At 47.6% G+C, this 24,455-nt stretch overlaps 1 protein-coding gene across 4 annotated transcripts in view; it reads right to left on the bottom strand.

The window, feature by feature from the left end:
• The window catches only part of SRCAP (Snf2 related CREBBP activator protein), a 1,816,344-nt gene that overhangs the window by 1,574,038 nt on the left and 217,851 nt on the right, over nt 1-24,455 (bottom strand). For all 4 annotated transcript variants that reach the window (XM_078652845.1, XM_078652844.1, XM_078652847.1 and 1 more), the window contains one exon: nt 20,045-20,305. In XM_078652845.1, coding sequence (XP_078508971.1) covers nt 20,045-20,305 — 261 coding nt within the window. The remainder of the gene's footprint in view (nt 1-20,044; nt 20,306-24,455) is intronic.

The following is a 24,455-nucleotide window of genomic DNA, read 5'->3' as shown; positions in this document are numbered from 1 at the left end:
CTGTGAGTTCTAGGCAGTAACCATGTTGGATCATTTAAAATTTGGAATGCTGTAGGGGAAGCAGAGGGAAGTCACCGTTTGGGAGTGGAAGAGGAGTTGTTGTTATTACCTCTACCGCTTCCCTTATTGTTGTTGCCTCTGTACCCTCCTCTAAAGTAGCTTTTATTAGAGGGGGTTTGTGTATGCATTTTAAAAGACGATGTGTTATCTGCGCCGGTTTGTTTGGAGCCACCTCTATAAGAGCAGCGACGAAGAGAACTTCTAGTCTGGGTGAATTGTAATGCACCCATAGACTTAGCAGTGTCTGTGTCCTTTTTCATCTTCTCTAGTGTATTATCTACCTCTGGTCCGAACAACTGGTTCTGATTGAAGGGCTGGTTGAGGATGGTAGTTTGTACCTCTGGCTTGAAACCGGAAATGCGTAACCATGCATGACGTCTGAGGATAACCCTAGTTTTAACTGCCCTGGATGCTGTGTCAGCTACATCTAGTGCGCATTTAATTGAGGCATTAGATATTAATTTGCCTTCCTGTAAGAGCTCTGCTGCCTGATCTTTGTATTGATCTGGTAGGTGTTCCATTAATTTTTCTAGTTGGTCGTAGTGAGCCCTATTGTATCGTAAGAGTAAGGCTTGTGTGTTTGCTATGCGCCATATGTTTGTTGCCTGTGCAGCAATCAGTTTCCCTGACGCATCAATGATTTTTGATTCCTTGTCAGGCGGGGGGGGTGTCACCAGAAGTCTGGGAATTGGCTCTTTTACGTGCATTTGACACTACTAAAGAGTCCAATGGCATATGTCCCTTAATATAGACTGGATCAGCTGGTGCTGGTCTATACTTTTTCTCTATTCTGGGATTTAGTACCCTACACCTTACTGGATCTTTAAAAATCTCTGGAGCATGTTTAATGACCTCTTTGATAATAGGTAGTATTTGAGTAGATCTTTGTGACTGCTCAAAAGTGTCTAATAAGAAATCCTCCTCAATGGCATCAGAGTGCATTGGAACTCCGTGGTAAAGTGCAGCTCTGTTTAATAGATGATTGAACCCAATACGATCTTCTGGAGGGGAAGGTTTTGTTGGGTAGTATGGAGGGTCAGGGATGTCTGGTGCATTATTTGGTTGGAAATTATATGCATCATCCTCTTTGGGATATTCTGGGTTGATATCCTCATCCTCATCTAATGGGTATGTATATGTCTCTAGTACATCATCGCCCCCACCTAAGTCATACTCTTCGTCAGTGTGGTGTGATGATGCAGGAGATTGAGCAGGAGAAGTTATAGGCTCAATATATGTAGTGATAGGAGAGGAAGAAGGTGAAGGAGAGGAAGGGTGCATTGGAGAAGTTGCACAATCCTTTTTGGCAGGAACCACAGTTAGAAGTGGTGTGTCTGCTGGTCTCTTTTTGTGAGGAATTGCTTCCACATGTCCAGTTTTTGGATTGATATAGACCTTTTTCAGTTTTGGATCTAGTGTAAATAGATCTTCCTCTTGTATAATCCTCTTCGGCGCCGATTTCTTAGGTGCCGATAGTGGTTGTTTAGTGTTTTTTGCCTTAGGAGGAGTGATCGAGTCCTGTGGCAATTTCTTCAGTGCCGAAGGTGGTTTAGGCTTGTCCGTATCAGGCCTTGTGGTCTTTGTTACCGCTATTGAAGATTTCTGCGTGGAGACAGGTTTTGTTGGGCCTGTAGTGCCGGAGTCTATCTTCCCGTCTTTGTTTTTGGAACCGGATGGTTTCAGAGTCGAAGCTTTCGGGTCCGTTACGGTTTTTGTGTTCGGCACCGATGTCTGTTTAGGTGCCGAAGAGTCTTTGGGCACCGAAGGGCGTGTTAGCTTCGTTGCCGAAGAGTCCTTCGGTGTCGAAGGATGTTTCGGTGCCAATGGAGGTGGAATTGGCACATGTGTTTCTTTCGGTGCAGAGGCACCAGAAGGCGTAGTCTTTTCCTCGGAGCCGAGCCCGAAGGCGGGGCGTCGGAGGGTAAATTTCGGTGTCGACTGGGCCCCATGGGCGGAGTGCTGACCGTTGCCTTTGGTTTGGGTAGTGTCTGTTGTGCAGGGGCAGAGGTCCTGACGGGTTGTCGAGATGGAATCGAATCGTCAGAGTCCTCTGCTCCCGATATGATCTGGAGATCTGGCGAGTCTTCCTCGGCGACGAGTGGAGCCTCGTCCTCGGAGATATCTTCGAGTGGGTTCTCGTCCTCGGAGACGTCTTCTTCAACAATCTCCTCCTCAAAGATGGCCTCCGGTGCTGGCGCTGATCTCATCTCGTGTCGACGGGCCCTCCGATCCCGAATGGTCTTTTTCGATCGGAAGAAGGCACAGGCTGTGCAGGTCGACTCGTCGTGTTCTGACGAGAGACAGAGGTTGCAAACCTCGTGATGGTCGCTATGAGGGAATTTTGCTCGACATACCGGGCATCTCTTGAATGGAGTTCTGTCCATGAGGCGTAGGCCGTACGGCGCCGATAGGCCCAACGGCCCGCGTCGACGCACCGGGATGTAGCTGTGATGTCGAAAGGTTTATTCGATGTCGAAAGTTGTTATCTAAAGTTTTCGCTTCGAAAATGTCGAAAACTGTCTTTTCTAGCCGGAGCGGAAAACTTTCATCCGAACCCAGTGGCGGAAAAAAAACAATCTGAGGATGGAGTCGATGACCATGCGCAGTATTGTCCAAGGGAGGAGTCACCTATCTCGTGACTACAAAGACTTCTTCCAAGAAGCAGACAACCTGCAATCATCCGAGCCCAACACCAGGTGGCGATCGATTGCTAAGTGTACAATCTGCAGCTCATATTCCTCGAACCATTTGTTTTGGTTTCAGAAATCATTTGGAAACACTTGTTGTCTTTAAACATTTAATTCCCGATATGTTTTGCCAGCTCAGCAGCAGGGTCATCAATCTATGCCAGCTCAGCAGCAGTGCCGGGAGCTGTTTTCTTACTGGGGAAGAGGAGTGATCGAGTTAAAACTGCAGGGACGCAAAGATGCATGATGGTTTACAGAAGCATGCAGTGGCTGCAGCTGGGCTTTATTACGAGTGGCCCCAATTCTGTTTGGAAATCGAACATCCAGGCTTTTATTACAAACTTTGCTGGAGCGCGGTCCGTGAACTTTAGCGGCCGCGCTTGGTTTATGCGTGTGTTTTCCGAAGGAAAGTTGTGGGCTGCCACAAGGCAATCAGGGAAGTTGGGCTTGTGTTACCAGTGTGTAATGCTTGCAGATGTCTTGTTTGCCTTCTCTCCACAAACCTCTGTCAAAGCGGGTGACAGGAGAGTGTGAAAAATGCGTGTGTGCAGCAGAGGAGAAGGCAGTGTGCGCCGGGCTCTGCTGCTGAAGCTGCACAAGAGGCTGGAGCGTGCGGGCGGCGGAGGCTTCAACGAAAGCTTTACACTGTCCTCTGGTACTTCCTTACTGCTCGACCAAAAAAAAAAAAAAAACGAACAATAACAGGAGTAAGGCCCGTTAACCCAGATGAGACCGGGCACAATTTATATCACAAATGTGTGAGAGGGGAAAATAAGGGGGGGGGAGACCACAACGTAGGTAAAGGAGAAAATTATAAACTATAATTTCATAGTAGTTAGAAAGCACTACAGTATATGAATACAAAAAATGACCATAACACACAAAGTGAGCACTGGGCGTGTAAGTGGAAGGGTGGTACGGCGCAGTGACAAGGAGTGCGAGAAACAGCGTTAACAGCGACAGAATTACGGAAAAGGTAAATACAGGTGGTCAAAAGTTATATACAGTGTTTTTACAAAGCGTATTTCGTTAAGTCAATTGACCACAACAGCGCACATGTTCTAGGCTGGGTAGTCAACGGCGTTTCAACCGGAGTTATTACACGTCATCATCAGGACAAAAGTCAAATTGTTTGCTGTAGTGCTCTGAATGAAAAAGAGAGGGATGGTAAGAGTGATGGAGCGGTCCAGGGAGGACAAACGGAGAACAGTAAGTAAGTCATTCATTGTAGAAGGAGGGTTACCTAATTAAGAGAGGAGAGGGTGGATAATAAGATCCAGGGTATACGGTCAATCAGGGCAACCTGTCAATCTGTGGGAGCTGGGGGTAGAGGAAAAGGTAGAGGAGGCGCTTAGTACCCAAGGTTGTGGCATAAGTCTGGTATACAACAATAGGAACCAGCAAGTGTAAATTGTACATTAAATATTTACCCAAAACGATCCAGGGCAACAAAGCAGAGGATGGGGAACCGGGATGGGCCAAACTAAACCAGGCAGTAACAACCAGGGGGCCAGGCCGGGTGGCCGTATATGAAAAGGAATGTAACGGGGGTGGTGGGGAATGAGAACAGCGTGGACGTAAGTCATAGGTTGGGATGAGGTTGACAAGTGCAGCAATCAACCTACACGAGGGGCGGGTAAACGAGGTTGGGAGCAGGGGGGCACTTACTGAATGTGGGCCACAGGTGCCGGTAGCACCGGGATGAAGTCAGTCTGTTGAGCGGTCCGTTGAAGGGGAGGAATGAAGCCTCCATGTAGTGGGACCAAGCTTGGGCAATTAAAGAGTCCAGAGCAAGGAATTGCGGCAAGGCATACCTTCAAGAAGGAAGGGAAACAGTAATGTACCCAACGTCACGGAAGAAGGACTAGACCGAGCAAGGAATGGAGAAGTACCCTAGGGAGACCAGGAAACAAATGGCATTGGAGTGTTGCGGGGATAAGGGTTCGAGGCTGCAGTCCGGCATGTGAGAAGTGATTGTCTATATCCATTCTAAATCATCGGGAGAGCGTTTAATTTACACAAACAGAGAAAATTTGAAATGAATTAAATAAAATAAATTAAAGCGGTTGTCACATGTGAATTGAGAAGTAGACATTGAAGGTCTGCATCAATGGTGTAGCTCTCCCAGAGTACTTGTGAAAAGTTTATCAAACAGTGATGTACATGTGACAGACAATCGAATTTGGGCGGAAGACAGCCAATCAGTGAAAATGTTCATGATATAAGGGCAACAACCTGTGCAAGCATTCAGAGTAAACTAATCAAAGTTATTAAGAGCAAGGGCAAAAGAAGGGGGGGGAGGGAGGGGGAAGTGGGCTTCCGCCAAGACATCCAAGGGTGTGGCACATCAGTCCTGCTTATTTGGTCATCTTCATCATGGAACTTCTCCTCTACTTCCTCTTGTGGCTCAGGTGTAAGTGTAGGTGTAGGTGTAGGTGTAGGAGAGTGGGGTCTGCAATCCTATGGTCACCCCAGATTTTTGCTTTTTGCTTCACTGGTTTACGACTTTCCCTGGCTATGGGCCTGCTAATCAGACCCACAGCCTAGCTGTTCTCTCTCTAAATTGACAACCATGTACTTTAGGTGCATTTACCAATTGGTACTGGGCCACCTTATCAGTCCCTGTACTCAGGGTATAGGTGTACCCAGGGCCTACCAGGGGCTGAAGCATGTATTATGCCACCCCTGGCTGGCCATCTAAATCTGACACAACTGGCTGCATGACAGCTGGGGCAAGGTGGTGTAAACACCCTTTGCTGTAGATATAGTATACCTATATCTAAACCTAAAATGGACACATATATTCCTATCAGTCACTCCTATGGAAGGCCTTATCAATCCTGAAGGCAGAGTGCTTGGAATTATGTGAGATGGTGCTCTGGCATGAGCTGAGCCCGTTTGCAGCTTGCGGAACCAAGTCCTAATAGCTGTTCCATGATAACGCTATACCATATACTCTTGCATTATCAACCTCGCGGTTAAATGCTAACTCTGGTATAACATTATCAAAACATGTCGAGTAAGGTGTCATACGATTTGGAATACTACCCCCTCGCCAATTCTGGCGACGGGGGTAGCATTCCACCCTTCTAGAGGGACACAACATGTATGTAACTGTGAACCCCGGTTAAAGTTAACTCGAGCCTCAGCATCACAAAATGGATGCTGCCACCACAGACACAAGTCTGACCTCCTGCTGCTGGGAGTCCTTCCAGCGAGGATGGCTTGGACAAAGGGTTTCCTGCCTTGGGAGGTGCTAGCACCACCCCAGACAGGACTTTGTGTATTGGGGAGGATAGGCCTGAAAGGAATGAGACATGCCTGGGGCACACAAGGTGCCCTGTGCATACACCGGTTGAAACCAGTTGCTGGGGCATCCCAGCCCCAGCTCTGGCGGGAAAACGGACAAAGGATAGGGGGTGTAACCACTCCCCTTCCTGGTCCCACCCAGGGGAGGGACCTAGTCAGTAGTGCAGCCCCCTTTAGGAGAATAAAGGTAGGAGCTGGTCCCATTCCAAATTAGATTATCCTGAACTATTCAACAAGAAGAAACTCTGGCCTTCGACGTTCTGCTCCACAGAAGACTGAAGAATCTCCCTTGTGGGCAAGGAGTGTCCACCCTGCAACTGCAGGCACCATCAAGCGTCCAGCGGCTTCACTTTGTCGTCTTCCCTCGAGGATCCAGACTTCAGAGCCCGACGAGACCCGGATTCCCAGACCTCTCCGACCTCAACTCACATCTGCAGCAAAGCTGAGACCCGTGGGTGCGACGAGACACGTGGGACCGGCCATCTTGAACGAACCTGCACTTCGCTTCCAGCACGACTCCCGAGGTAAACTCGACCAAGTGCTTTGGGGACTGAGAAGCCCAACCCCGAGCAGCTCCTGCACCGAAGATCAGCCCTCCAGCCTCCACGAGATCTGCGTGGGGCCCTTCTGCTTGTTTGCTGCTCGACGCGTTGTCTGGTCACTTGCCGGCTGGCTAGTGGCCTCCTAGACCACGAACCTTTGAATCTTTGCTGCTGGTCTGGTTGCTCCAGACTGGCCCTTGCTCCCTTCCAAAAGAGGGGCACCCCGGACTCTCCTAGTCCGCACCAGACGCTTTCTTCACTCACCGCGTGGGTTGCCTTTGCCAAGGCCTGTTGACGCCGATTCCGGATCCAACACCGCCGACAGCAAGAGCCTGCGTGGGACAGCTCGTGCCTCCATCCTGGTCGTCGAAGACACCTCCTGGTCCACGTGGCTGCAGAGTCAAGCGTCCACTCTTCACCTGATTGCGACGACGACATCTGGTTCCTTCCTGGTTCCACTCCAGTCACTGGCTAGTGACTGTGAACATTGTCCCCTCTGCTTTCAGGTCTCCTTCTTCAACAATCCACCCTTGGATTGCACCGGACATCTTCCTCCTGGTCGCCTGCAGCATCTTTTCTTTCAGGCTCCATTGACTTCAACGCGAGAACCCGACGCACTTTGACACCTATGCACCCGCGGCCCGTGGGTGAGGTAACAAGAGCATTTCGGTGCTCAAGGGTAGTCTAACTGTCCTAGTGTCCATTTCCACAGTCTTTTTAGTCCTATCTAGTCAGGATTGTCCGTACTCACCTTTAACTTGAACTGTACTGTCCATAGACGTTGTTACGCATCTTGCGTGTGAGTTCACACTCTGCACACGCGTTCCGTGGGCCTCCTATTACTTACCTGAAGTTAGTGTAGCGTGGTCCCATCGATCCTACAGCCTCTGGACAGCTCCATTCCTTTTATCGACTTTCACATTCCACTTACTTAGTATATGGTTTGTCGTGCCCTTAGGGCACCATTGTAATTTTGTGCGACTTGTAGTGTTTTTCGTAAGAGATTGTCATGTGCTTAGCCCTCTGACCTCAAAGAGTTCAGAGGTGTTGTTATTAATAAATATACTGTTTATTTTCATAACAACCTGTGTGGTGTCCTTTCATCTGGTATTCAAGGGGTTATATTGTGGTAAAACAGCTGGCTTCACATGCCAAAAGAGTTTAGCCTAAGACTGCTTTGTCCATGCTACCATTTGGATAGCTGGTCTATAAGGTTGACTTACAACCAATCACCATAAGGGTTGTTTGGACTGATACAAGGTGATCACTAGAACTAGTGAGCATCATATATCAGGCCAACTTCTCACAGTAGGGTCTAGATCTGTCACCTCTGGCTTTTTCCCTTGTTGAGGTTTCTAAAGGAGTTCTTAATAGAATTGTTGAACTCTTGCTTCCTATGTATTAGGGTTTGAACGTCCGCCTCAAGTGGCTATTTTTTCCTCTTAACCTTCAGAGATTTCTAATTTTATACTGAACATTTCACATGTTTTCCTTCGCCATCGAGGTGTCCTTCCCTGAAGGTTCTTTATCCCTAAACACACACACTGCACTTTAAGCTTAGAGGCTCCGTCAGAGGGTTTGCCTCCATTGGAGTCCTATTGCTTGGATCCGTAGGGCTCAATTTTTGCCTGCTTGGGGAAAAAAAGGTTTTGATATCTAGATGGGTTTACCATGTTTCTATTCAGAGCTATATGGCTCTATCACTGAATGCCCTGAATGAGTTACTTGGATTTTCTTTATTTCTGCATCTTCTTGGATGTTTCCTCCCTTTGAGTCTCTGTGAACTCACATCAGGATTTTCCCACTAGGCCATCTAGGAGTCTTCAAATGTTTGTCAGTCATCGCTTGACAAGCCCATGTCCTTTAGGGACTTAGCTCGCTGGAACAAAGCCATGTCTTTGTATACCCACAAATGCTTTTCTCTTGTCCTCCGGGTGTAGGGTTGAAAATATACACATACAGCACTCGAAACTGTGGTCCTTCGAAAAGACAGAGACTGCAAACATTGTGGCTGTCCCTTCATTTTAGTGATGGCAGTTGGGCAAAATATAAAGGGGTTATGCCCCTTGCTCAGCCCACATGGCTGCAGTACATGTTCATCCTAAAACCTTTTGGTGTTTTGGCAGTAGTTTTCAGAGTCTTCTTTTTCTCTCAACATCTGTTGGTAAACAGGCTGCAATTGCCCCCTTCTTCAGTGACCTCAACAAATGCTAAAGATGGCGATTAGGTCAAAGGTTTTCCAGGGAGTACGTCTGATGGCATGTCATGCAAGGAGGGTCACAGTACAAAATGGTAAATGACACCCACGAACACAAACAAAAATTAAAAAACACATCACCGGATAAGTGACCAAGACAAATCCAGACGCAAAAACTAGATGGGGAAAATAATGCAAAGCCTGAACACAGAAATTCTCACATTGCAAAACGAATAGTTTAACCAGTCGGTGTAGTTTTGCAGCTTGGAGATCTTTCTGCATTCACCATGCTGTGCATTATTCCGCGGTCTAGTGGTTGGGTCCGGAATCGTAGTCTTCTTTTTTTCGTAGCCCAGGTGGGCGTCGACTTCCCACCTTTTGGTGTACTTCCTGTAACGTCGGCACACTTCCTGAGGAAGCTCCCACCTTTGGGCGCCATCTTCGGATTCTTTTTTCTTGTTTTTGTGATCTGTTTGTGAATCTTTTGCCATGTTTTCTAGTTCTTCCTCAAAGTAAGTGATTTTTCCTCTTTGTCTTTTAAGGTGTCGGTTTCTATATTGTATATATATTTCCACCTTCTTCTCCTGCCTCATCTTTCCGACGGAGGTGAGTGGGTTAGCTTGTGAATCCAGAAAGATCTTCAAGCAGCAAAACTACACCGAAAGGTAAGAAAGTATTTGTTTTACAGCGTGAATCTTTCTCGATTCACTATGCTGTGCATAGACTTTGAAGCGGTTTTGTTATGTTTGTGGCGGCTGGGTGGAAGATGAGCGTTGGTTTTTGAATATATGTTGAATCATCTTCTGTCCTACTTGTGCTTCCTTGTTGATTTGCATATCCACACAGTAGTGCTTAGTGAACGTGTGCACTGAAGCCCTTGTAGCCGCCAGGCATATGTCTTGAATGGGTGTGTTAGCCGGGAAGGCTGTTGTTGCTCCCTTCTTCCTGGTAGAGTGGGCTTGTGCCCCCTCTTCTAGTTCTTGGCCTGCCTGTTTGTGGCAGAATTGTATAGTTTGTGCGATTCCTCGTGTGATGGTTCCCTTCGTTACTGGTCTACCCAGGAAACTACTTGCGAAGGACACAAAGAACTGCTTTGTTTTCCTGTGCTCCTTAGGTCTTTCCATGTAATGCATTACTGCTCTTCTAGCGTCGAGTGTGCAGTGCCCTCTCTGCGCTTATGGAGGTTTCTGAACTAAGCTTGGTATTTGTATTGTCTGGTTCATGTGAAACCTAGACACCACCTTTGGCATAAAATGTGGGTCAGTTCTCATTGCCAACCTATCATTGTGTATTTGAATGTAGGGTTCTTGCATTGTTAGCGCTTGCAGTTCGCTTACCCTGCGTAGCGAGGTGATTGCCACTAGAAAGGCAGTCTTCATTGTGAGCATTTGTAGCGATGCCTTATGAATTGGTTCGATATGTGCCTTCATAAGCTCTGTTAGTACTAAATTAAGGTTCCATGATGGTGGTGGCACCCTTTGGGGGGGGAGGGGGTGGGGGCGCTATCCTTTTAGCCCCTTTCAGGAATCTTTTCACAACTTGTGATATAAAGAAGCTCTTTCCTGTCTCTCCTCTTGTGTAGGCTACTATCGCTGCTAGGTGTACTCTTAGCGAGGATGAACTTAGCTTTGCTTTCAGCAGGTGTCAGATATTTTAGCACCGTTGATTCCCTCGTCATCTTCTTGTCCAGCTTTTTCTTGCTGTACCATAGTGTGAACCGCTTCCATTTTGCCACATCGCACCTTCGTGTGGTAGGTCTCCTTGCCTCTCGTAGCACCCGCAGAGTGCTCACCGGCAGCCTGAGTTGTGCGAAATCTATGTCTTCAGGAGCCATGTAGCTAGGCTGAGGCTCTTTGGCTTTGGGTGTAGTACTTCTCCGTTTTGCATGGAGAGTAAGTCTTTTCTTTTCCCGAACTTGTGGGGTGTTCCCTACGCCATTTCCATTATTTGTGAGTACCAAATCTGCCTTGCCCACTGTTGTGCCATCAGGATCAGTATCATGTTGCTGGTTCTGCACTTGCAGAGTACCTTGTGTATCAGCGGTATCGGGGGAAAAGCGTAGGCAAATGCTTATCCATAGGGCATTCCCCTGGGAATGTTCCTCTGGTTGCCTCGATGCGAAGTATCGGCATTTTGCATTCTGGTGTGTTGCAAATAGGTCTATTGTTGGTGTTCCCCCGCCTCCTGAATAGCCTTTGTGTTTCCTGTGCATTGAGCTCCCAATCGTGGGATGCTGATGTCTGTCTGCTGAGCCTGTCTGCTTCCACATTGTCCTTCTCTGGTAGGTGTATGGCCAGTAGGTCTATTTTGAGTGGGATGGCCCATCTCCATATTTCCTGCGCTAGGTTGGATAGTGCCACTGATTGTGTTCCTCCCTGTTTGTTGATGTAGAACATCGCTGTTGTGTTGTCTGTTTGTACCAACACTCTCTGGTTGTACAGTTGTTTCTGGAAGGCCTTCAGGGCGAGGAGCACAGTCTTCAGTTCCAGGTAGTTGATGTGTCTGATCACATCTGCTTGAGCTTGTTCATGTGTGCTCCCCATCCCATCTGCGATGAGTCTGTGGTGATGGTCACGGTTGGTGGTGTTAAAGGCTTCCCCTTTATTATGTTCTCCTTGTTCCACCACGTTATCTCTTCCTGCACTGCGTGTGTTACAACCACTAGATCTTCCCAACTTCCTGTAGCTTGTGACCATTGTTGTTGCAGCCATTCCTAGAATGGTCTCATGTGGAGCCGTATATTGGGGACCAGGTGTATGCAGGACGCCATCATCCCCATGATCCTGCTCGCTGTCCTCACTGTCAGAGCTCGCCCCTTCTGGTAGTGGCGTGTCTCCTTCAGCAGGGCAAGTGTTCTCTTGTCGCTGGGGAACACCTTGCTCTGTATGGTGTTGATCTGTGCTCCTAGAAAGATCTTCACCTGCTCTGGTTCCATTGAGGATTTCCCCCAGTGTATGGAGAATCCCAGGTCTGTCAGTGTTTGTGACCCGCTGTGCGTGTTCCTTGCACGTCCTGTGGGAACTTGCTTTTATTAGCCAGTCGTCGAGTTAAGGGTATACATAAATCCATTCACTCCGTAGGTGCGCAGTCACGGCAGCGAGACATTTGGTAAAGACCCTTGGTGCGGATTTTAGTCCGAAGGCTAGGGCTGTGAACTGGTAGTGTTCTTTGTTGATGGTAAAACTTAGTAGATTTTTGTGCTGCCTGTTCATGGGAATGTGCAGGTAGGCATCTTTGAGGTCTATGGTGGACATGAAGTCTCCGACCCTTATCTGAGGAATGACCTCTTGTAGGGATGTCATTTTGAATATTTGTGTTTTTACGTATCTGTTTAGGAACCTTAGATCCAGGATGAGTCTTAGCGTTTCGTCCAGTTTTGATACTAGGAAATAGTTTGAGTACACTCCCTTGTTTCTTTCTCTAAATGGAACTGGATCGATGGCCTCCTTTTGGAGGAGTTGTTGTGCTTCCTCTAGGAGTAGCACTAGTTCTTTTGCTGAATGCGCCTTCCTCTTTAGTTTTCTGTTTGGTGGTTTCTTTTCCAGTTCTATGCAGTATCCAAACTGTATAAGGTTGAGTATCCATTTGGCTGTAGTTATCCTCTTCCATTCCTGAAAGAAATGTTTTAGCCTGCCTCCTACTGGAATTACATGATCGTTGATGCTTGGTCCGTGTAACCCTCTTTTGTAGAACTTGTTGTGCCCCACCTTCAGAGGGATTGTGTGGGTGGGCATACTTGGTGGGATGGAGTCACTTCGAGGTGGGTTGCTGGCTCCCTCTTCTAGTTTGCCCTCGTCTGTTCACCCTCCTGCGAAAGGACTGGCCCCGAGGCTGGTACTGCCAGGTCTGTTTTTGCTGGCCCTGCTGCACTTGATTGTCGACTTGGTAGGCCTGCTGGAATGCCTGGTGTGACGTTCCCGGCTGTTTACCCCCCCTTCCGTTTGGTCTCCGTGTCGGGGTACCCCTTCTCAGGCCTCTGAATTTCAAGGCCCCCCATGTAACCTTGGAGTCTCATTCTCCTTTTTGAGCTGGGTGAGTTTTTCATCCACTGGAGCCCCGAACAGTGTTTCTCCATTGAATGGGGTGCTCAGAACGTTGTTCTGTACTTCCGGCTTGAAGCCGGAGATCCTCAGCCAGGCAAGACTTCTTTCTGTGACCCCGATCATCATTAGCCTGCTGGATGGGTCTGCCCCATCCAAGGCTGATTTCAGGCATGAATTTGCTATATTCTTGCTTTCCTCCACCAGGAGACGCGCTCTTTGATAGTATTACTCAGGGAGGTGTTTGAGTAGCTGTCCGACCTCGTCCCAATGCTGGTATGCATGTCTGTTTAGTAGGGCATTAGAGTTTGCAATGCGCCAGTGTACTGCTGCATTCCTCTCTATTTTTCTCCCAGTTAGGTCCATCCTCCTACTCTTTTGTCTGGTGGTGGGCCTGAGGTTGTTGGGACGTTTGCCCTTTTCCTGGCTGTTGCTGCAATAATGGAGTCCGCCGTGACGGATCCTTGGATGTAAGGGGGGTCCTTAGAGGAGTGCTTGTATTTCTTCTCCGTCCTAGGTGTGACAGACCTGCAATTCGCTGGGTCCTTGAATGCCTCCCTCCCTTGGTCTAGGACACTTGGAAGCATGGGGAGGAATTGACTAATTGTTTGAGTGGGCAGCAGGGTCTCTAAGAGGAAGCATGCCTCCAGTTTGACTCCATAAGCCGTTGCCGCGTTCCTGATGACCATGTTGTAGACCCCAATGTCATCTGGTGGCGAAGGCCTCGAAGGGTACGTCTCCACGGGTTCTTCTGGGCTTTCGGTGTCTAGGTCCTGCCACTCCAGGTTCTGTGCCACCGACGATGCCCAGTCGAAACTCGTCCGCTGGTCATCGTGCCTTCTTCGTCGTAGTATAGGCGCTCTTCCTCTAGGTGTTCCTGGTGCTCAGTAGTTTTCAGCAGTTCTTCGGCATCCAACTCCTCTTCCTCCTCTATCTTGACTATCGTCGTTGGCGGTTTCGACGGAATCGTGAACCTTTTCATTTTTTCGTCGAACTCTCTTTTCCTTTGCAGGATGTTATCCATTTCAGCCTTGAGCCTTCTCTTTTTTCTCTCCATCTCGGCGGCTAGTTCGGTGTAGAGTGTTTTGGCCGACCTCTTCGACGTAGTCGTCGAAGCAGCCTTCGGGTCCTTCACCTTCGAAGTTGAGCGGTCCTTTTCGGGGACTTGCTTCGACGACCTTGGCTTTTCGCCAGCTTTCGCCGTCTGGGAGTCCTTTTCGATCCGCTGGGCTGTTTGTCCCTGGGTGCAGCTGCGGCCGTCTAGATTTTCGGCGCCAGTGCTCCCTTCGTGGACAGACTGTCTTTCGAGAGTCTGTCAGGGTTTATGGGGTCAACGTCTATCCTACCTCTTTAGATTTTTTTCTTATCGGTCTCTACGACCGTGCAGTCATCTGGTCCCTCGGCGATGTTATCCTCTTCGTTGCTGGAGAGGCCCAGGTCACGAAGCGACGAAGGTTGGCCTTTTCCTTGCATGTTGTAGTTGGCTCTTCTCTGTCTCTCTCTAACCCTGAGGGTCTTCGGGGTGAAGGCGGAGGGGGCTTTGCAATCCTTGCTCTCGTGGTCGACCGGTAGGCAGAGGTTGCAAACCGGGTGCTGGTCCTTCTGCGCGTACTTGTGGTGGCAGTTAAGGCAGAATTTAAAAGGTGTTTTTTCCATTCCTGCGCTCAGGGAGCCCCCTGTGTGCACATACTCCGTTGGACATCGAAGTTCTCCTCCTTCTTCATCATCCCGGTACAGTGATCTTGTTTCTCGGTGTCTTCTCTACTCCTTTCTGTGTAGGATAATGCTTTTTCCTCTTCTTTCCTCCAAAAACTCTGGAGCCTCTCGGTGATGATCCATACCCAACGGCGGAAAAAAGAATCTGAAAATGGCGCCAAAAGGTGGGAGCTTTCGCAGGAAGCTTGCCGAAGTCACAGGAAGTACACCAAAAGGTGGGACGTCGACGCCCACCTTGGCTATGAAAAAAAGAAAGAAAAGACTACAATTCCGGACCCAACCACTAGACCGCGGAATAATGCACAGCATAGTGAATCCAGAAAGATTCACGCTGCAAAACATACTCGGCCCAACCTTATCTCAATGCAGAAATTTTTCCTTACACTTATCCTAGTGGACCCTGGTCAAAGTCGTTAAACTGGGCTTTATGGATTCTGAACTCAGCTAGAACTACAAAGAGGAAGTTGGCAACTTATGCCATTAAATTCTTTATCTGTAAACTTATATGCATTTTTGGAAGAGATTTCGCTTTACCTTAAAGACAACATGAAATGCACCGTAAGCTATATTTTATAACAGCTGTATTAGGGTAGCCCTTACAGTAAAGGGGGTGGTGATGAACAGAGTATTCCGAATTAATGCAGAACACTCCTACCCAGTCAACAGATCAGGGCTTGATCCATCACCGTTTTTTAGCTCACTGCACCATCCCAGTTCAGAACCTGGCTATATGAAAATTAGTCTGTCCCTGGCCCAGTGCATCATGGGAACAGGGCAGACCAAACTACCAAGCCAATTCTTTCACTGGAAAGGAAACAAGCTTCCGGGGACCGGTTTCTGGCATTACAGCCGCCTTCGGCCCGGCTTGCTTGAATCCTGATGGTGCAGTGAGCAAGGGACTCGCATCCGAGTATACCCTACCACGCTTATGGTGGCCAAAACAATACAGTAAAGGGGGTGGTGATGAACAGAGTATTCCGAATTAATGCAGAACACTCCTACCCAGTCAACAGATCAGGGCTTGATCCATCACCGTTTTTTAGCTCACTGCACCATCCCAGTTCAGAACCTGGCTATATCCAAATTAGTCTGTCCCTGGCCCAGTGCATCATGGGAACAGGGCAGACCAAACTACCAAGCCAATTCTTTCACTGTAAAGGAAACAAGCTTCCGGGGACCGGTTTGGCAGGGTATACTCAGACATGAGTCCCTTGCTCACTGCTCCATCAGGATTCAAGCAAGCCGGGCCGAAGACGCCTGAAATGGCAGAAACCGGTCCCCGGAAGCTTGTCTCCTTTCTGGTGAAGAATTGGCTTGGTAGTTTGGTCTGCCCTGTTCCCATGATGCACTGGGCCAGGGACAGACTAATTTGCATATAGCCAGGTTCTGAGCTGGGATGGGGCAGTGAGCTAAATAACGGTGATGGATCAAGCCCTGATCTTTGGACTGGGTAAGAGTGGTCTGCTTAATTCAGACACTCTGTTCATCACCATCCCCTTTTCTGAATCGTTTTTGGCCACTATAGGTGTGGCAGGGTATACTCAGACATGAGTCTCTTGCTCACTGCTCCATCAGGATTCAAGCAAGCCGGGCTGAAGACGCCTGAAATGGCAGAAACCGGTCCCCGGAAGCTTATCTCCTTTCTGGTGAAGAATTGGCTTGGTAGTTTGGTCTGCCCTGTTCCCATGATGCACTGGGTCAGGGACAGACTAATTTGCATATAGCCAGGTTCTGAGCTGGGATGGGGCAGTGAGCTAAATAACGGTGATGGATCAAGCCCTGATCTTTGGACTGGGTAAGAGTGGTCTGCTTAATTCAGACACTCTGTTCATCACCACCCCCTTTTCTGAATCGTATTAGGGTAGCCTGCAGTGCCCACTGTCCCCAACGAACATCAGATAGCAGTATATCCACAAGTCCAACAATAACCACAAAGTTCATTTCAATAGAGAGAAAATCTACCAGCCAATTATCTATATACACCTGGGAGGCTTGAGTTACCAATATACAGAATTCTCTGATGAGGTTCCTACAGAGGCCAAATTCCTCACTGTAGGAAGCTGGCTCTATATATACTATACCAAAGTAAGGTATTGTGCGCACAGAGTCCAGTAGATCCCCAGAGGTTAAAGTTGATAAGACCTTACTGATTGTACACACTCCCGCAAGAAATGATTTCACATACTCAAATACTGAATCCAGACCAATTGTTTGTATAAAAAATTGTTACTTAGCTATTTTATTACTAGATAACAAAACGGTTTATGAAGGTTCTTTCACTGTGACCTTGCAAAATAACTTATTGCCCCTTCAAGATGAAGAATTTTTACCACTGTAGCCTAATCGCTTGGGCTGCATTATGACTAAGTAACTTTTTAAAGCGTTTCTGAACCAAAGCAAACTTCAGCACCTAACAAGTGCTCCAGATCCCCCAGCAGGCAGGCAGGACTATTCAACGCTTATAACTAAACATGGAAATCCCTTAAGAGGGAACATTCAGATTACTTTTTGCAACCAAGAAAACTGTTCAAAAAGCTGGTAAATCCATTTTGAATACAGTTCTGGTTTGGTATGATACACACTCCTACCTCCACACAGGACATTTGTAGGCAGGTGAACTGTTGTGTGAGCAATAGGTTACTTTTGATGCAGTACGAGACAGTTCAACAATTAGAAGAATTTTTAAAGAAAACCCACCAATCAATCCTAGGGGGAAAAACAAAGTGTAAAGTACCAGGTGAGTAAAATGGTTTTGGAACTGGAGTTGCAGTCAGAAAGCAGGGTGCCAGTAATAACCAATGGGGCTTGGGGGCACCTTGGTCTGGAACTGCTCACGGAAATGCCACTGTCTCTGGGGCCAAGCTAGTCTGGTTAGGATCAGGTCGAAGGGGGCCCTAGGTCAGCACCAAGTACACACCACTAACAGCGCAGGGACGGCCAAATGTTTAATAGGTGTCGGGATCCCACTGAGTTTTGATGGCGGTCGTGGAAAAAGGCTGCAGGCTGGACCCAGAAGACTAGACGTAGGGAACCAACGACTGGATACTGGAGGATGAAACTGAAGAGTTGCTGGACACAGTCGGTCAGGCACCTCAGGTCACAGGAGCTGTGGATGCAGGCGTGTCCTTTCATGTTGGATTCTTCTCACCGAATACAGTCACAGTAGGGGGGACCCTTTGAATTGAGGATGCAGGCGTCAAAGTGAAGGTTGGTGGAGGTCATCCAATGTTGCTACTCAAGTCATGATCGCTAGGGGTCCTCACGGGGGTCTTAGGACACTAACTCGGGTCGTGGGCTTCGGGTGCCGAGTGGTGTGGACTCGCAGATCTGGAGTCCTTGGACAAATCCGGTATCCACGGGATATAGGAGTTCTTTATGAAGGCAGGGCAGGTCTACGGTGTTCTTGGAGGCTGTTGGCTGCATGACACGCCAGGTTCAGGACAGGAGACAGGCTGGTAGGGCTGGGGCCACGTCAGTTGTAGTTTTCTTCTTCTTCTGCAGCACGGGTCTTCGGTCCTTCTTGTCACGTCAATTCTGAAGAAGCAAGATTCAGGGGTATCCATAAATACTATATTTAGGAGAATTACAGAGGTGTGCAGGTTGGGACTAACGGGTCCCTTCCTTGGGGTGTCTGCACCCCCTAAAATGGCACCCTCCAGTGGGAGGGGACATAGGACTAATAATGATTGAATTGGATGCCCCCTATCTTCAAGATGGCAGGGACTGAGATGTGTGCTTCACCTCACCTCTCCCACCTGAGGGATTGGGTTGAAAAAGGTGGTCACAACTGCCCTTCCTAGCTAGGTTTTCCCGCCGGCTCTCATGCACAAAATGGGTGTCAGAACTGGTGGAAGCCAGTTGCTGAAAGCAGAAAAAGACTGGGGGCAGCTAACAAAGCCAGAGGCCTTTGAAACTCCCTCTTTGAGGACCCTGCCCATCCTGGGCAGAAGGCATGACACATCTGCCCATGCTGTGCTTTGTTTCCAGACCCAGAGCGCAAAGAGCTCTCTACCCAGGGGTCCAGAAAACCGCCTGGAGGTAGCAGATGGCTGGGAGCCAGTCCAGAACCACACCTGAGTTGGTCGTTTTGCAGCGGGCATCTTCACAATGCCCTCTGCATGCATTTTTCATTAAATCCAACACTGGCTTCAGTGTGTGTTTAATATGCTGGAAGGTTTGATACTAAACTTACCAGACTTCAGTAAAGCCATCATGGAGCTGTGGAGTTAGTGGTGACAAACTCCCAGCCCATGTACTCAAAATGGCTTCCCTGCACTTACAATGTCTGTGAATGATAGACACTGTAGAGCCATATATTGCTCATGCAGCTATACCCTAACCTGTGGTAGTGTGCACCCTGCCTTTTGTGCGGTTAGGTCTGCTAGAGGGGTGAATTACACATGCCACAGGCAGTGTAGGTGGCATGACACACAGGGATGTGTGTCATGTTGACGCTTCAGTTTTGTCTGCACAAAGACATTTCGCCTTCAATGGCAGTGTGTGGGTGTCAAGGTGAGGGGTTCCCGGGGGTGGCACAATTCATACTGCAGCCGTCTGAGGCTATCTCTGGTCACAATGCCCTTGGTATCAGGGGTACCTTTTACAAGGGACTTACAGGTGGCCCAGAGGTGTGCCAACTGTGGGTAACTAAGGTACCGTTTTAGGAAAGAACACAGGTGCTGGGGTCTGGTAAGCAGGATGCCAGCACACACAGTAAAGTTGGCATCACTTATCTGGCAAAAAGTTACAGGGTAACCATACAAAATGGGGCACTTTCCTACACCAACCCAATATTTCTGCATACACTCAGCACTGCACTCACTTAATACAACATACCACCGAAACGAACACTATCCACTGCAGCCCTGTTACATTTTCTTGATCGTCTAACGCTCACCTCTGCTCCTTTATTCCTTTCACCTTATTGTTTTAGCAGGTTACAACTAATTTGTGAAGTTTCAAGATTATATATAAATTCATTACTTAATGAAATCAATATGCAATCCTTGTGTATCTAATGGATGTTGTTCTTTCTCCAAGCGATGACAATGTACTAGAATTTCTCACTAAATAGTATTAAATATAAAAAAAGAATGTTACTTACTATAGGTGTATTTTCACTTTAAAAAAAAAAGATGCATCGGGGATCCTGCATAAATCCACACAATCTGTTTACTATATCAAAGAACATCCCATGCCAGAAAATGATGTGCTTACATATGAACAAAACAATTTGATACCTTCAACCAGTTCCCTTATATGCAAGTGTATGCATGTCTATGAGGTATTCAAATAAACAAGTCATTAATTTGCATCTTGTAGCTGCCTTTTGCCCAACAACTATATACAGCAAAGTAAAGTTAAGCTGAACATATGAGGAAAGGTAGTCAATTTTCACCTACCATATTGCTGTAGCAATGCTCGCTAGATAGTCAGGCATACCTCCTAGGTAGTACAGCAGTCTATGACAAGAGAAGATCATGTTGTACTCACATGTTTTGCTTGCTCCAGAATGTCAGCCTGATTTTTATCCAGTACCGGCTCCTTCATCATCAAATCACACGGACTTGAAGCAGAGGCTGCTGATGCCCTTGGCCCAAGCCGAGGGGTTTCAAAAGCAAAAGAGCCATCTAGGGAGTCATTCATCAGATGTCCAAGGTGAAGTGGGGACATTCCCCCGCTGGAAGCAGGGGACCCCGAAGAAGACGGGGAAACAGGATTGCTCCCCGTCATTCTGTCCTCCAACCGCAAAATCTATTAAAGAGCAAATATGTCAGCATCAAAATAGGAAGTTTCACAGAGCATTGGTGAGAACGCTGCAGTTACATTGTACTTACAATTAGCAACACACAAAAATAGCTCTACACTTTTCTCCATAGGATCTGCTTTGACAATTTCAGTTACAGTGCTGAGCCCAGAAGGCATTTTTACTTAAACATACATAAGAGTGCACCTGATGGGAGTTGCAGAGGGGTGTTTCAGAGTAGGCCGAGGCTTCAAGCCAAAGCCTGTTGCAAAATTTGAGAGCAAGACCACACTTCTTTTGACAATAGATTATCCACCACTGGCTATATAGGCATGTGCCTTTGATAAAAGTTGAAATGCAGTGCTGTAGACAAATCCTACAGAAACAGATATAATTGGTAAATGTTTAATTACAGTGCGTCACTGAAGAACCTGAGGCTTTGCAGATTGTTCAACACAGTACAATACAGAAGTGTGCCAAATAGATGTGGTTTATCTCACACTGAGGTTTAAAACAGCTCTAAAGTAGTAAGCCATTGTGCCCGTCACAAGAATGTATGTAGTGTATATTACCAAACATAGGGCGTGCCTCCATGTTTCCAGCTCACGCCCGGAGCACATAAATTATAGCAGCAGCTCTCACAGGTATTGCTAATAAGGTGAAATATTTGTCCAGATGGTGTTACCGTGAGTAAAAAAGACAAAATAATTAATATAACAAAATGTGTTGCATTATGCCGCATAATTTGCCTTTTCTTGCCATATAAATTAGCTGCATACTTTGGTCCATCACTGCCATATAATCCCAGTGGTCCTAGATATTATGTTCTAGTTAGACCACTATTTCTTTGTCAGGAGAGTTTAAAAGCTCAGAAATAGACATGTGCATACGTTTGTCATCGTCTAGCGTAGGGGCGGCATGTCGGGGTCTCACACATGACCTATTTTGCATCTATTTTCTCACATTTCGGTAGTTTTTATACATATGTGAGGATCACTTTAAGAGCTAAGAGTTATTTTATTAAATGCTTTAGATTTCCCAGGAGTGTCTCCATCAGCCGGCTGATTAATCAATATACTGGTACACTGCTTCTTCCCAGTGGCGCTAGATGCAAAGCGGAAGTGTGCCTGGGATTTATTAAGGCTTAACAGCAGTGCAAGGTATAACTCGGACCGACCGTCAGGGGGAAGCAGGGAGTCTGGCAACACATGCTTCAGAATATGAGCATAAACTGTGTGCTCCTCAGAGCTAACATTAAGCTTATCTGCCCCCTCACCCGCCCCCCACACACACACAACCACACACACAACCACAACATCACACAACCACATCATCACACAACCACATCATCACACAACCACATCATCACACAACCACATCATCACACAACCACATCATCACACAACCACATCATCACACAACCACAACACCACACACAACCACACATCATACAACCACAACACCACACACAGAACCAACAGTCAGTGCACACTTTCACCAAGCACAGACCTCATCAGTGCACGCTTTCACCGGACACAAAACTACACCAGCCGTTAGTGCATGCTCCCACCAGGCACACACCACCAGCCGTCAGTGCAAGCTTTCACCAGGCAGGCACACACACACCACCAGCCGTCAGTGCACGCTTTCACCAGGCACACACACACCACCAGCCGTCAGTGCACGCTTTCACCAAGCACACACACACCACCAGCCGTCAGTGCAAGCTTTCACCAAGCACACACACACCACCAGCCGTCAGTGCACGCTTTCACCAAGCACACACACACCACCAGCCGTCAGTGCACGCTTTCACCACGTACACACACACCACCAGCGCACAATTTCTACAGACACACACACCACCAGCCGTCAGTGCACGCTTTCACCACGTACACACACACCACCAGCGCACAATTTCTACAGACACACACACCACCAGCCGTCAGTGCAAGCTTTCACCAGGCAGACACAGACACACACACACACACACACACACACACACACAACAAGCCGTCAATTCACGCTTTCACCAGGCACACACACACCACCAGCCGTCAGTGCAGGCTTTCACCAGGTACACACACACCACCAGCCGTCAGTGCACGCTTTCACCAAGCACACACACACCACCAGCCGTCAGTGTACGCTTTCACCAAGTACACACACACCACCAGCCATCAGTGCACAATTTCTACAGACACACACACCACCAGCCATCAGTGCACACATCAATTGTTAACGCATCCACAATTAACTATTGTAACAATAGCAGTATGGCACACTTTACTTTTAAACATTCATTTAAAGCGCAGCATGCCACCATTGCTACAAAAAAAAAAAATGTTGGCCTACAATTTATGGACTTTTGTTGCAATATTTAGCAATGCCAATAGCTCAAACTTAATTAATGCGAGACCTATTGCATTGTAAATGCTGGTTCGAACCAAGCAAGCCTGGCACAAGTAAGCATTAAATTACTCTTCAGATATGACATGCTGTTGCTGAATACTTTCAAAATACAGTAGGACATTGTACCAATTAGAGTTCACAGGGGTTGCAATGCAATGCACAAACTTAGTATCAATAGGTTTTTTCAGTAAAATGCAATTAAATTACTTTTCGGATTACTTTTACTAGGACAGTGCTGGATCCTAGATTCAGCACCGGGGCATTTCCTGAAAACAATTTAGTAAATGCATTTTAGTTAGTTGTACGATTTTTAAAGAATATTCTTGTAATTCAAAAGTTGACACTTGGAACCTTTTTCACATAGAACCGCCAATGTTATCCTATGGAAGGAAATTACTTTAACGTTACTTTTCAGACTCAGTGCTTGATACCTAGATTCAGTACTGGGACATTTCCTGAAAACAGTTGAGAAAATGCGTTTTGGTTATTTGTGTGATATTTAAGGAATATTCGTAGTTTTTAAAAGTCGACACTTGGAAACTTTTTGGGGAGAAAAAGTGTCAATTTTATTCTATGAGGAAAGACAGGTTATTAGTTTCGAGGTAAGTAATCGTTTTTTTAGTTAGGAACTGGGATTAGACTCAGGGGTCTCCCTGGGGCAGTGATGCACTGTTGTTGCACCCTCAGCGGTACTCGGGCAGGTCAGGGGTCACCGGATCTCGGGTCATGATTGCCAGGGGGACCTCCTCATGGTATTTTTCCACTCTAGCTCAGGCCGGGTTCAGCGGGTGTAGAGTGGGCTGTATTTGTGGAACCTGGCTGGCACCAGAAGCTGCAGTTCAAACAGGCCTGTAGAGCTGGGGCCAAGTCAGTAGGCATTGTCCTCTTGTATGCTCTGTACAGCTTCTCGTCCTTCTCTTCTTTTTCTTGTGGTTGCTGGATCTGAGGAAGAAAGGTTCAGGGTGCCCCGAATATACTACATTTAGGGCGTTACAGGTAGGTAAAGGGCAGGGACCAATGGGACCCTTCCCAAGGGTGGCTACGCCCCCTATTCTGCCACTCAAGTGAGAGGGGGCAGGAGCCTGTCCCTGGTTGGCTGAGTCCTCCCATCCTCAAGATGGCGGGGACTCGAGGTTGTGCTTCACCTCGCCTCCCCCACCTTAGGGGTGCAGTTGGTAGAGGTGGGCACTCATCTCTTCCTCACTTATTTTTCCCACCGGTTCTCCCGCCCAAAGAGGGGGATAGAACCAGTGGGACCAGTTGCTGAAAGCAGCAAATGGTCTGGAGAGGCTCACAAAGGCGGCATGCCTTTGAAGCTTCTCCTTCGTGAAACCTGCCCATCCTGGGGGAGGAGGCTTGGCATTGCATCCCAGGATGTCCATTGTTTCAGGCCCACGAGAGCAGCAAGCTCTCGACCCAGGGGTCCAGAAACATGTCTGGTGGTGGCAGCCTAGGTAGCCACTCAGTCTGGTCACTGGAGGTTGGTCGAGTTTCAGGGGGCATCTCGAAGATGCCCTCTGTTGTGCATTTTATATTAAACCCCACACTGGCATCAGTGTGGATTTAATGTGCTGAAAAGTTTGATAGCAAACTTCCCAGTCTTCAGTGTAGCCATTATAGTGCTGTGGAGTTCGTAATGGCAAACTCCCAGTACCATATACTCTTAATGGCAGCACTGCACTTACAGTGCCCAGGAATGAACCTGGGTACTGTAGGGGTACAGGGCTCATGCACCCGTACCACTGG

Source organism: Lissotriton helveticus, chromosome 7 (assembly GCF_964261635.1).
Source record: "Lissotriton helveticus chromosome 7, aLisHel1.1, whole genome shotgun sequence".
NCBI lineage: Eukaryota > Metazoa > Chordata > Amphibia > Caudata > Salamandridae > Lissotriton > Lissotriton helveticus.
Note: the sequence above shows the minus strand (reverse complement) of the source record. Positions and strands in the feature narration are given on the sequence as shown.